The sequence below is a fragment of the Scaptodrosophila lebanonensis genome, unplaced genomic scaffold (assembly GCF_003285725.1).
Source record: "Scaptodrosophila lebanonensis strain 11010-0011.00,11010-0021.00 unplaced genomic scaffold, SlebRS2 tig00000138-arrow-arrow-pilon, whole genome shotgun sequence".
Lineage (NCBI taxonomy): Eukaryota > Metazoa > Arthropoda > Insecta > Diptera > Drosophilidae > Scaptodrosophila > Scaptodrosophila lebanonensis.
The window spans coordinates 1,352,822-1,366,495 of record NW_022060587.1 but is presented as its reverse complement, the minus strand read 5'-3'; the positions used below and the strand labels follow the sequence as shown (position 1 = coordinate 1,366,495).

Below are 13,674 nucleotides of genomic sequence, written 5' to 3'. Positions count from 1 at the left end.
TATTATGGCCCTCTAATATATACTATATATAATATTCATATTTATGTATGTGATGATTTTCTAAATTATTATATCCTGCACCTAAAGTGTAATAGTTTTTATGAAATCAGTCAGAGTTTGTAACACCCCGCAGTTGGCTTGATGCAATGTAGGAAAACGTCAAGTATTTGTTAAAGACTTTTATCGTATCGAATTTTGAAAAATAAATTGTGCGATGTTTTTCTCAGGAAATATTTTCCGACTAATATTCAAGAAAAAATAACTATAAAATAAATGATACAATCAACGGATATCAAGACACCAATCAAGATATAAATTAATTTTGTATATGTTAAAAAAGTAGAATACCTTTTAAGAGCCTGGAACATCGTAAAGCTAATTAATTCAAAAAAGTTTGCAAGTAAAAACTAAATGGAACCTAATCATTATCTAAAATCGACATCTAGATCCATTTAGGTCAAAGAAAAGTCACGTTCAAGTGTGTTTTTGATGTAACTGTATTTGTTATATATAATCAATCTGTTACAGGACTCCTTTTAGCTCACTTTCTTCACAGGAGTCCTCAATTGCTTATACTAACAGGATAGCAACACTAATTACCCAAATTGATGTGAAAGGTCGTAAGCAATTTTCACACTGAACACACATTATTTTATTGAATAAATTGGAAAAAGGGAGCAATACTGAATAAGGTGAATGACTACCGAATTAGCTGTTTATGCTCCAATCCATTTGTAAGCAGTGCGTTGAGATGCTTACAAATATATCTTAAATATGCAAGGGGGATTAGCCATAGAAGAATTTAACAGTGAACACAGTTAAGTAAATCACAAAGAAAGCTTTTTAATGGGACTTTAGGGATAGGGACACCAACTAGCAACACTGCTCGCTAGGCAAATCTGGTTCAGGATCTTTCGTGAAGACAATGCTCATTTGAGCAGCCTCGCGCATAGTCGTCCCATGCGACTTCATGTGCCCATTGAGTCCGGCATACTGTGCAAAACATTTACCACAAATTTTGCACATGTAACGCTTCTTGGCGGCATGAATCTCTTTATGCTGGCGCAGGTACTTGGCGCTTGTGAATGCTTTCTGGCAAACGTCACACACTTTGTCTCGAACGTTTAGATGAGCTTTAATGTGGTCGTTGAGCACAGATTGCTCAAAGAAGTGTTTGCCACAAATGTGGCATTTGCCTTTGGGCCGCAGCTCATGCCGTCTTTTGTGCCTGTCGAAGAAGGATGACGTGCGAAACCGCTGTCCGCACACGTCACAGCAATATGGCTTCTCTCCGGTATGATTACGCCGATGAACCTGCATGTCAGACGTATTGGCGAAGCGCTTACCGCACTGATCGCAGGACACATGAAAATCTTGGGTGTGCCGACGCAAATGTATTGTGCAGTTGTCACTGCGTGAGAAACCCCGTTGGCAGATAGGACACAAAAAGGGCATGCTCCCGTCATGCTGGGATCTGTGGACCTTGAAGCCATCGACTCCGTTTATCACTGCCTCGCATACCTCGCACTTAAATGGTCCGACGTGCTGCTCTAGGAACTGGATCTGCTTATAGTACGGACAGATGGGCACATACGGGCGCCCATCGCGCTCGCATTGCAGCTGTCGCGTTTTCTCCTGCGTATAGGCGTAGCGGATGCGGCAAATGTAACGTTGTAACTGCTTCGGGTTAATCTGCAGCTTTAGTTCATCCCTGCACAGCTGCAGCAAGTTGTCGTTAGCTTGCTGACGAATGTGGCGCAGGCGATAGGTCAAGTCCTGCATGTCCCAGGTTCGATTGCACCGACGGTAGATCTCGATGAGGGCTCGGTTCTGAGCGTGACTTAGTTGGGGCACTGGAAGTGCGGAGCCTTTGCTGGTAAGCGCCTTAGTACCCCGTTTGCCGCGTTTGCCACGTTTTCCGCGCTGTTTTTCGTCATCTTTTACCAGTTCATCATCGTCCTCAGTTGCGTCCTCCAGTTTTGTGAAGCTGTCGTTACTCTCAAACCAATCAAGTTCAGCTTCCAGCCCTGCAGCAGACTCGGACTCTTCCAGTTCCTCTTTTACATTAAATTCTGAGATTTCAATATCTATGTCTGGCTCTGGATCTTCATTCGTTGACAAAAATCCATGCAATGATATGTTCTCTAACGGGTCTGACGGAAAGTCAACCAAGTCAGAACTACTTCCAGGGTCCAACATCGGCAAATGTGTTTGCAGTTCTGAAAGATCCAGTTGAGTATATAGTCACGAATTTGGATGAATGGTATGTATTCGAAAATATTTTCGGGTCGCAAGAGTTTCTGGTCCCATAATGCAAGAACATACCTGGAGTTCCCAACGCCACCTTGTTTACAAATGTGTTGTTTTGCATTTGCAGTACTGGATCGCAGAGCTTAACGCCGCTGGAAGTAGATCGACTGCTCCTACGGCCAGATGAAAGTGAAGGTCGCGGCGCCGACTGTTTCTGCTGGCTTTCCTCCGTCTCAAAATCTCTGAGTCTATCCAAATGCTCAGCCTCCAGGTGCCCCTTGAAGTCCCTGAAAGTTGATGTGGTGTAATGCGAACAGAAGACACATTTGAAAGCGAAGCTGCGCACGTGCCGTTTGCATTGCCACATGATATCTCCACAACGATGCTGAGCCGGTGGCATTTTCAAGTTAGCAATTAATCCACGCAGAACAAATTGTATATTTCAATATTGTGTTATCAATGCTTCCAGTACACAAACAGTGTGACCTTATGGCGTTGAAAATTGGCACAAAAATACTAAATATACTAAAATGAAAGATAAATATATATAATTAATATACCGCTCACCACTATCTGCATATGAACATAAACGTTAAAGCATTCAAAATAACTGCTCAATTTTCAACCTTTACCACACAATTACCGACACAGGTAATTCCATTTCAACATTTCGTTAACTTGGTGCTTAAATTTTCTCAGAATTTTTCTACAGCTTTTTTCTTCACGCACAATGCACATTAAAAACGGTTAATTTTGATTTCATACAGACTTCAACTCCTATAATTTTGGAGTTTGTGGTTTGATGAACATTTATAGTTCAGTTCACATTAAGCTACGTTGTTAAAGTCTGCACCTGCCGTATAAATATAAATATTACATATATAATATAAATATTGCAGATTGTGTCTTTCCAACAAAAAAAGTGTACTTATGTTACCATGCCAGCGAAACAGAAATGTACTAAAAAATGTTAGCACAAACTTTTCAGTGCTGCCACCAATTCTTTGGTTACCATATCTTTTAACAGTGCTGGTAAATGCCACCTTATTTGAATAATGACGCCGTTCAGCTCATTCAACTAGAACATTGAATCACGTAAATTTTCTCCGTTATGAAAAAAAGGATGAATAAAGATTTATGTACTGAGACATCCACAAAAAATGTTAAAATATACAATTACACATTGTGTAGCTTGTAAAAGCAAATACGAATATTATGGCCCTCTAATATATACTATATATAATATTCATATTTATGTATGTGATGATTTTCTAAATTATTATATCCTGCACCTAAAGTGTAATAGTTTTTATGAAATCAGTCAGAGTTTGTAACACCCAGCAGGTGGCGTGATGCAATGTAGGAAAATCTTGAAATCTAAAAGAACAAAACGTCAAGTATTTTTTTAAAGACTTTTATCGTATCGAATTTTGAAAAATAAGTTGTGCGATGTTTTTCTCAGGAAATATTCTCCGACTAATATTCAAGAAAAAATAACTATAAAATAAATGATACAATCAACGGATATCAAGACACCAATCAAGATATAAATTAATTTTGTATATGTTAAAAAAGTAGAATACCTTTTAAGAGCCTGGGACATCGTAAAGCTAATTAATTCAAAAAAGTTTGCAAGTAAAAACTAAATGGAACCTAATAATTATCTAAAATCGACATCTAGATCCATTTAGGTCAAAGAAAAGTCACGTTCAAGTGTGTTTTTGATGTAACTGTATTTGTTATATATAATCAATCTGTTACAGGACTCCTTTTAGCTCACTTTCTTCACAGGAGTCCTCAATTGCTTATACTAACAGGATAGCAACACTAATTACCCAAATTGATGTGAAAGGTCGTAAGCAATTTTCACACTGAACATACATTATTTTATTGAATAAATTGGAAAAAGGGAGCAATACTGAATAAGGAGAATGACTACCGAATTAGCTGTTTATGCTCCAATCCATTTGTAAGCAGTGCGTTGAGATGCTTACAAATATATCTTAAATATGCAAGGGGGATTAGCCATAGAAGAATTTAACAGTGAACACAGTTAAGTAAATCACAAAGAAAGCTTTTTAATGGGACTTTAGGGATAGGGACACCAACTAGCAACACTGCTCGCTAGGCAAATCTGGTTCAGGATCTTTCGTGAAGACAATGCTCATTTGAGCAGCCTCGCGCATAGTCGTCCCATGCGACTTCATGTGCCCATTGAGTCCGGCATACTGTGCAAAACATTTACCACAAATTTTGCACATGTAACGCTTCTTGGCGGCATGAATCTCTTTATGCTGGCGCAGGTACTTGGCGCTTGTGAATGCTTTCTGGCAAACGTCACACACTTTGTCTCGAACGTTTAGATGAGCTTTAATGTGGTCGTTGAGCACAGATTGCTCAAAGAAGTGTTTGCCACAAATGTGGCATTTGCCTTTGGGCCGCTGCTCATGCCGTCGTTTGTGCCTGTCGAAGAAGGATGACGTGCGGAACCGCTGTCCGCACACGTCACAGCAATATGGCTTCTCTCCGGTGTGATTACGCCGATGAACCTGCATGTCAGACGTAGTGGCGAAGCGCTTACCGCACTGATCGCAGGACACATGAAAATCTTGGGTGTGCCGACGCAAATGTATTGTGCAGTTGCCACTGCGTGAGAAACCCCGTTGGCAGATAGGACACAAAAAGGGCATGCTCCCGTCATGCTGGGATCTGTGGACCTTGAAGCCATCGACTCCGTTTATCACTGCCTCGCATACCTCGCACTTAAATGGTCCGACGTGCTGCTCTAGGAACTGGATCTGCTTATAGTACGGACAGATGGGCACATACGGGCGCCCATCGCGCTCGCATTGCAGCTGTCGCGTCTTCTCCTGCGTATAGGCGTAGCGGATGCGATAAATGTAGCGTTGTAACTGCTTCGGGTTAATCTGCACCTTTAGTTCATCCCTGCACAGCTGCAGCAAGTTGTCATTAGCTTGCTGACGAATGTGGCGCAGGCGATAGGTCAAGTCCTGCATGTCCCAGGTTCGATTGCACCGACGGTAGATCTCGATGAGGGCTCGGTTCTGAGCGTGACTTAGTTGGGGCACTGGAAGTGCGGAGCCTTTGCTCGTAAGCGCCTTAGTACCCCGTTTGCCACGTTTTCCGCGCTGTTTTTCACCATCTTTTAAGAAATTCAGATGGTCGTAGTACCATGGTAGATCAGATGTGATGGCTGTGGACGACTGTGCACGGCGTTCCTCTCGGTAATATGCGGCGCGCAGCTTATTGACAAAAATGACAATGTCCTCGCATTCCAAGCGTAGGCCAAACTGGGCATTGAGCTTGTCAGCTATCTGCTCGCAGGTGACGTTTCGACGCCCACGATTTCTATAGGTAACCATTCTGACGTCCCACAAAGGCCGTGCCTTCTTATAGTGATCGATAATAGCAAACATTATGGGATGCTCTCGAAGCCAGAAATGCTTAGTGTCGGCGGGCTTTAAGTGTAGCTAGTGTGAGATCAAGCTAGAATTTGATTTACAGATTCTTTACCAGTTCATCATCGTCCTCAGTTGCGTCCTCCAGTGTTGTGAAGCTGTCGTTACTCTCAAACCAATCAAGTTCGGCTTCCAGCCCTGCAGCAGACTCGGACTCTTCCAGTTCCTCTTTGGGTGCTTTGTAAAACTCAGCATCTATACCTTTTACATTAAATTCTGACATTTCAATATCTATGTCTGGCTCTGGATCTTCATTCGTTGACAAAAATCCATGCAATGATATGTTCTCTAACGGGTCTGACGGAAAGTCAACCAAGTCAGAACTACTTCCAGGGTCCAACATCGGCAAATGTGTTTGCAGTTCTGAAAGATCCGGTTGAGTATGTAGTCACGAATTTGGATGAATGGTATGTATTCGAAAATATTTTCGGGTCGCAAGAGTTTCTGGTCCCATAATGCAAGAACATACCTGGAGTTCCCAACGCCACCTTGTTTACAAATGTGTTGTTTTGCATTTGCAGTACTGGATCGCAGAGCTTAACGCCGCTGGAAGTAGATCGACTGCTCCTACGGCCAGATGAAAGTGAAGGTGGCAGCGCCGACTGTTTCTGCTGGCTTTCCTCCGTCTCAAAATCTCTGAGTCTATCCAAATGCTCAGCCTCCAGGTGCCCCTTGAAGTCCCTGAAAGTTGATGTGGTGTAATGCGAACAGAAGACACATTTGAAAGCGAAGCTGCGCACGTGCCGTTTGCATTGCCACACGATATCTCCGCAACGATGCTGAGCCGGTGGCATTTTCAAGTTAGCAATTAATCCACGCAGAACTAATTGTATATTTCAATATTGTGTTATCAATGCTTCCAGTACACAAACAGTGTGACCTTATGGCGTTGAAAATTGGCACAAAAATACTAAATATACTAAAATGAAAGATAAATATATATAATTAATATACCGCTCACCCCTATCTGCATATGTACGTATTTTTTTTATTAAACATAATCCATATCCATAGGAGCTGCGGTGATACGAGGCCGACATACATACAAACATATAAACGTTAGCTAAGCACGTTTCTTTTTATCTAATCTCATATCTAACGACTAAGGGTCTGAAAACGACAGCAACAGGTACAATATAGAAAAAAAACACGCAGAGAACGGGAACGTCAGGTTGTTTTTGTTTTCCGAATCAATATCCCTATCCAAACAGCATGCTTAAGATCGCAGCGGAGGGAATTGCGCCCCGCTTAGCATCTTTTTGCTTAATCAATGCGAGCGCCCAAAGCTGCTGCCATCGTGTGGCGCCGCAAGTCGCCAAAGCAACACAAAAAAATCTGTCACAATCCCAATCCCGGCTGAAGAAACTGGTCATCAAAGATCACTATGAATTTGATCAGAAGGTGAGTTTGGCACCCAATGCATTATGCAACGTAAAAGGAATGTTCGCACACACAAATGTACATACATACACTCATATGCCCATGCATACAAAGATACATACCATATGTATATACTTACATACGTGCTTGTGCCTGTTTTTTTAGCCAACACGATGACGCGATTAGACTACTTTTTTTGATTGTATTTACATACATATGTATGTGTTTGCGTTTATCCCACTAAAGCGACTGAAATGTAAAATACTATAAGTATATAATTCTTACTCCCACTTCTCTAACAGGTGATAAACAGCGACAACCCGGTCATTGTCAACTTCCATGCCGAATGGTGCGATCCATGCAAAATACTCACACCAAAAATGTTGGAGCTCTTGGAAAACTCTAACGAAATCGACCTAGCCATAATCGATGTAGAGACCAACTTGGATCTGGTCGAAACTTTTGAAGTGAAGGCAGTTCCCGCTGTTTTGGCTTTTCGCAATGGTGTTGTCGTTGACAAGTTCATTGGACTGGTCGATGCTAACAGCATAGAAACGCTGATCGACAAACTGAAGCGGAAGCAACAACAGAAGCAATAGGAAGCAGGCGTGTAGCTCGGAGTTAGGATAATTTCATCAAACACACACATATGTACCTGTATGCATGTTACATGTGTGTAATTGGTGTTTATGAGAAATTTAAGTAGCAGGTGCTTTTTTAAGTTGCAATACAGATTTATACAGAATAAAGTAATTGCAGTAGCTGAAGTATATATATACATATATCTACGAAACGCATCAAAATTAATTATTTCATAGATACGTTCATCAATTGAAAATCATCGAATATCTATCTAGCAACAATATATAGATCGCTTTATTTAGCATAGTTCTTATGGTTTGTAACAATTACAACAAGTACAAAGTATACATACGCATCGATAATTCACTGCTCTGTTGAGTAACATATTAGCCACTAGGCGCAGACCGCCACCGCAGCTGCCCTCCAGCTAAAGCCTTCATGACTTCGGGTGTCTGCTTAGACTAGAACGCCCCGAAGCAATCCGTTAATACAATATACATACACATTATAATAATATATAAAAATACGAATTCAGACCCGTGCCAAGCGTTGCAACAAATTGGAAAGCTAGCGGGTGTCGCCCAAATACAAATACACAAAAAACATAAGCTTAACAATTGTTAGTAGATTGAAAAGAAGGTCTAATCTGGTCTGTTTTGTTATATTTGTTTGTGAGTACCGCATCGGATTTTGGTTTTGTTTTTGGTCTAGCGCGCCAGTTGTATGATTAGGGCGGCGCACATTTCGAAAAACTCCATAGTGTGGTGGCCAGTTGGCTGCAACGGCATCACACCAGTCACACTAAGCGGCGGCGGCGTCAAGCTCTCCATGATGACGTCGTCCCCCTGCTCCACTTCGTCGTTGGTGAGCGACTTAAAGTCGAGAAGGTAGCTTTTGGCGTCCACCTGGTATAGTTGCAGTGACATCTTGGAAAACTTGCCCGTCTTCACATTCTGGCGTCGCACGCGAACATGGTAGGGATTAATGATTTTCCATTCGTAATTAAGCGCCTTCATAGCGCGATATACCTCGAGCATAATGTCATTGGGCTTGCTTTGCGATCGGATGCCTAGATGCCATTTTGCACGCTTTATGGGTGTGCCGCCGCGCGCCGTCTTTTCGGGAAAGGCGGCACCACCCGAGTTCTGTACCGACATGGCCAGTTGGCGCTCTCTCATGGGCGCTATGCGCTCAGGATGGGGTCGTATGGCAGGCACATTTGCGCTTGGCGGTGCGCTGCCATTGGGTACAGGAGTGGCGGTGCCGGAGCTGGCAGCCGTGCCACCGCCAACAATGACAGTAGCTATGGGCGCCTGGCCTACATCGTGCGGCCGGTCGTGTGGTGAGTGCGCCGTCGGCGGTGGCGATCCAGCAACAAAGAAATTGTTTATCTCGTTGATTTGATTAGCTGCGTCGTCGGCGAAGCGCTTGTTGTCTATAATAAGATGGTAAGCAATGGCCAATTGGTCATGCGGGTCACCACTAAGGAGCGCATTGTGAACCTCAGCTTCTTTGACGCCAAACTTTGTGCATACCTCCGCTACCGCATATGTGTCAATGACGTTAGAGTCCTGTTCAATGGATGAAGGGAAAAGGTAGGCGGGTAATTCTTTCTGGAACCACTCGTGCTTTTTTATCTCCTCTATGTTTGCGCGCTTCAACGGATCCACCTGCAGCATCTGGCACACCAAGTTCACCACCTGCTTGTTTAGGTACTCGGGTATAGGAAAGATCCCCGACTTGATCTTGCGAAACAGTGTGGGTACATGCTCGTCATCGAAAGGCAATGTGCCACAAAGCAGCGCGTAGAGTATTACACCACACGACCAAATATCTACTTCAGGGCCAGCATATAATTTTCCGGAAATGACCTCAGGTGCCGCGTAATTAGGCGAGCCGCAAGACGTACGCAAGAACTCACCATCTAACATCATGTTAGACAGGCCAAAATCGGCAATCTTCACGTGCATATTGTGGTCAAGGAGTAAATTCTCCGGCTTTAAATCGCGATGCACGATCATATGACGATGGCAGTAGTCGACGCCCGAAATAATTTGCTGAAAGAAACGACGTGCCTGATGCTCCTGAAGCTTACCATGCTTGACAATGTAGTCAAACAGCTCGCCACCGCTCACGTATTCCATAATCATAAAGATGTCCGTGGGTGTCGAGATGACCTATGAACATGTAACGAATTAATAATTGTTAAGGCCATTTTTAACTGCCAAAATGATTAGTGTTCTCATTTACCTGGTAAAGCTTTATAATATGTGGATGTCGAAACAGTTTTAAATTTTGTATTTCTCGACGTATCTTGCCCACCACATCCAAGCTTTTGATCTTCTGACGGTTCAATATTTTAACAGCCACCTTGTGTCGCGTCATTTGATGCTCGCCAATCTTAACCTTTCCGAAGGTTCCAGTGCCCAGCGTTGCTCCAAGGAGGTAATGACCAATTTTAACCAATGGCTGGCCATTGGCGCTGCCCGCAGCTGCAGCTTCAGCGGCGGCAGCCCTTGTGTGAGGCATATCCAGCAAGTGTTGTTCTCCTTACTTCTCTCTTATTAGGGCGGGAGGCAGCAATAATGACACAACTCTTCTGCTTTTATTTTCCGCTGCAAATGTATCCAGCGGCAGCGATATTCAATTAAAGCAAATGAGCTAAAGCGTGCTGCTTTGTTTTTCACGCTGCTGTGTCAGGCGACTACACCCTGCACACCCGTTTTTCTCGGTTTCTGCTGTTATTATTATTATAGCAGGGTTTTAATAGTAGTTGTAGCTTCAACAACCTGCATATGCAAAGCTGTAACACTGTAGTGTGTATTTTTTTTTTCAAAACTGCAGAAGGTCGTTATCATTTATTGCGTATTCCGTTTCGAGTTTACGACGAAGCGCTGCCGCTCACGTTGTGATGCTTCCGCCTGTTTTGTACATTTGTATAGACTTATGTATATATGTATATGTATTTATATATATACATATATGTATGTAGATGTGTGTACGTGTATCAATACTACTTACGCACACACTTCTGCCAATAAAACTTTTTACAATTTCAAGGGCTCACTCTACTACGAAATACGAGTTGTTATTATAATCCTGCACTTGCGATTTTGAGTGCAATTACAATACTTTTACACTTACACAATCACAAAGTACCCTGCAGTGCAAGGTTTGCTAGTGCAGACAAGCCAGCTAATCGGTCAGCTAGCTCCTTGTGTGTTATACACACAAAGCGAAAAACATGTTACTATTGCGTGCACTGATATGCTTTTGTTACTGTCTAAGAAAGTAAACCTTATGTGCAAAATAAATGAATATATAAGTATATTGGAATTTTAAAGAACTAGCAAAATGAATATTTACTACTATCGTTTTACAACACTGAAAGATATCGTCGTTTTATTGCACTTAAACATAAAACAAGTTAGAATAGTGTGGCCGCATTTACCAATAACATAAAAAAATTTAAATATTGGCTTGAACTTATATTCGTTTTGTTCTACTTATTATACCGAATAAAAAGAGTAATTATCAAAATACACAAATATATTTAAAAACAAAATAATTAAATGGCGGTAAAAAACTATAGCGGTCAGTTTCTTATTGTTTTTGAAACAAATCTAATGGGAAACATCTGGACTGGAATTACAATATCAACTAACTGCCAATTTGATCAATAAATTGGAAAATCATTTTTTTTGAATGTACCCCAAATACGTGGGGGCCTAGTATACATAATGTTGCAACGTTTATTTGAAATGTAATGAGATCGTAATCAAACTATGTACAATTGTCATTGGATTGACCAGAATTGAAACAATTTAAAGCTAAAATAAAATTACTGCAAAATAAATCATCATATTTTAAAGGACCTGGTAATTATGATTTCTAATAAATATATATATGGGTTATAGCGAGTACATTTAACATAACTGGCAAATCTGAGTAATTTAACATAGTACATGTGACGAGAATGCTAAATTAAAGGAAAAAGACAGGTAATTGAGTCAACTTTAATTACTTAGAAGATTTCTTTAACAGCTGAAACCAACATGTCGTTTGATTTGGCCTACTTCTAATACTTTCGAAAATTAAACCTAAATTAAATGTATTAAACTTTTTTTTGACCCGCTATAAAACATTTTATTCAATTTCGTTTGAGTATGAATCAGGCAAGTGTGCATGCATACCAAGATTACTATACTTAACCAGCCCCCAAACCACTGGAATTAAATTTTAAAAGCTCCGATGGGACATATTGTATTTCATTATTGGCATAATATATATATGTATAAAGGAGCATTTTCCGCGAGGTTCCACGCTATGACACGAAGCACAAGATTGAAACATCACTATATTTGAGAAGATTGCCGGAGAAAAATTATTCTTAGTCTCTAAAAATCGCTTACATAGTAACGCCGAACTTACCGAATTTGACGCCAAAATAATTCCAATCAAATTTAAAGGGCTATAATACTAGGTGAAACATTCAATTTGGTATGGCGTAAGACCTATAATAATGCAATATTCTCATCTATACGTAGTATTGGTTGATACGTAGAAAAAATCGATATGCTTACATAATATACATATCTATTATTTAGATAAAGTGTCCCGTTCGATTCATATTTCTCAGTAATTACACGGCAAATCCAATGTTAGCTTTTTTTTACAAATGCAAAGTTCAAAATTTGTTGAAGCACTCATTATTTGATTATCATTTGTTTAAATTTGAAATTTTTAATTTAAAGCTTTCTTACAACAACACAAACAAAAACTAATATATGTTCTTCTAATTCTTGCTCAACGTTTTGACTTGAGAACTTACTAAATGACATGAAAAATCCCACAGTCAAACAGTTAGGCACTTTCTCAATATACCACTGTACTCTACCACCGCTCTAGTAACTATCGTATCTAGTATCTAATATGAACATCGTTAGCTTAGTCAATGCTCTCGTCTGTGTATTTATGTATGATATGTAATCATAACTAGCTCAGAGGGAAAGGTCGCGCTTAAGTCAAGAATGCGGTATCTCGTTAGTCATATAAAGCAGCAGTGTATGTAAAGACGATCATGTTAGTAAAGTAACAGTAATTGTTTCCAGTTGTGTATGTATGTATTTTTTATTTTTGTTTGACACTTAGAAAAAATACATTCATATTTAATAAAGTTGTCTATTCATGCTCGTAATCGGTTCACATTCATAGATGATAGTTTTTATAGTATATAGTAAACATACATACATACATATTTAAATTCATAATTACATCTACATACATCCATGTATATGTATACCCACATATACATACATGTAAACATATGTGTATATATATACTCGTACGTTTAATTTACCGATGATCGAATCGATCTTTTGAGTGTTTGTATCTAATCAAGCTGATTTTAAGGCCTAACATTAACTTAACTAGAATTTAGCTACAATTTGGAAAGGAAATTGCTGTTTTAAATCTCCTCCTGGAAGGATACTTGGTATAGCCAATATACACGCATATGCATTTAGAGTTTAATTTATGGCTTGTCTCATGTGCAATGTGCCTTTTTAAGCTCCTTACGAATTTACAACATATATATATCTCTCTCTCTCTCTCTCTACATATATATTTCTGTTTAATTTGTTTGCCCGCCTTTCTCCTACTTAGATTTCTGTCCTCTGCGTTACAAGTTAAGCACACCGCACCTGCTGCAATGTAACTTATTTGTTTTGAAATATTTGGGGCATGTTTTCTTAATTCTATTGTATTTTCCTATAATTTCCCCTTTCGATTTCGTATATACGTACATATGTAATTTTTTTTATTAGGCCTCAAACTTCGTACAATTTTTTTGTTGTTTGTTTTCAATTTTCATTCGATTCTTTAATTTTAGTTGAAAAAAATTGACTTAACAAGTATATAATTCTATAAGACTAGTTTTAAAAATGTAAATTATTTTGACAAAAAAAGGGACTTTTTATAAAAG

General features: G+C 40.0%; 4 protein-coding genes across 7 annotated transcripts; 1 reads left to right on the top strand and 3 right to left on the bottom strand.

The window, feature by feature from the left end:
- Positions 1–823: 823 nt before the first annotated feature.
- Positions 824–3,117, bottom strand: LOC115629272 (zinc finger protein 675-like). 2 transcript variants are annotated; one of them, XM_030525696.1, is made up of 3 exons: positions 2,818–3,117; positions 2,326–2,537; positions 824–2,219 (listed from the first exon to the last, which is right to left on the bottom strand). In XM_030525696.1, the coding sequence occupies exons 2-3, from the start codon at positions 2,369–2,371 to the stop codon at positions 874–876; spliced, it is 1,392 nt and encodes a 463-aa protein (XP_030381556.1). In that variant the 5' UTR covers positions 2,372–2,537; positions 2,818–3,117; the 3' UTR covers positions 824–873. The 2 variants fall into 2 exon arrangements, with proteins under 2 accessions (XP_030381556.1, XP_030381555.1); XM_030525695.1 differs by lacking the exon at positions 2,818–3,117 and having other exon boundaries at positions 2,326–2,679.
- Positions 3,118–4,308: 1,191 nt separating this feature from the next.
- Positions 4,309–6,567, bottom strand: LOC115629223 (zinc finger protein 836-like). The gene is made up of 3 exons (XM_030525634.1): positions 6,199–6,567; positions 5,785–6,092; positions 4,309–5,729 (listed from the first exon to the last, which is right to left on the bottom strand). The coding sequence occupies exons 1-3, from the start codon at positions 6,521–6,523 to the stop codon at positions 4,359–4,361; spliced, it is 2,004 nt and encodes a 667-aa protein (XP_030381494.1). The 5' UTR covers positions 6,524–6,567; the 3' UTR covers positions 4,309–4,358.
- Positions 6,568–6,747: 180 nt separating this feature from the next.
- LOC115629224 (thioredoxin, mitochondrial) lies at positions 6,748–7,893 on the top strand. Its single transcript, XM_030525635.1, has 2 exons — positions 6,748–7,130; positions 7,412–7,893. The coding sequence occupies exons 1-2, from the start codon at positions 6,942–6,944 to the stop codon at positions 7,706–7,708; spliced, it is 486 nt and encodes a 161-aa protein (XP_030381495.1). The 5' UTR covers positions 6,748–6,941; the 3' UTR covers positions 7,709–7,893.
- Positions 7,894–7,955: 62 nt separating this feature from the next.
- Positions 7,956–10,929, bottom strand: LOC115629275 (5'-AMP-activated protein kinase catalytic subunit alpha-2). 3 transcript variants are annotated; one of them, XM_030525703.1, is made up of 3 exons: positions 10,713–10,929; positions 9,942–10,634; positions 7,956–9,868 (listed from the first exon to the last, which is right to left on the bottom strand). In XM_030525703.1, exons 2-3 carry the CDS (start codon positions 10,218–10,220, stop codon positions 8,399–8,401), a joined length of 1,749 nt encoding a protein of 582 aa, XP_030381563.1. In that variant the 5' UTR covers positions 10,221–10,634; positions 10,713–10,929; the 3' UTR covers positions 7,956–8,398. The 3 variants fall into 3 exon arrangements, with proteins under 3 accessions (XP_030381563.1, XP_030381564.1, XP_030381561.1); XM_030525704.1 differs by having other exon boundaries at positions 9,942–10,612; XM_030525701.1 differs by having other exon boundaries at positions 9,942–10,929.
- Positions 10,930–13,674: the final 2,745 nt, after the last annotated feature.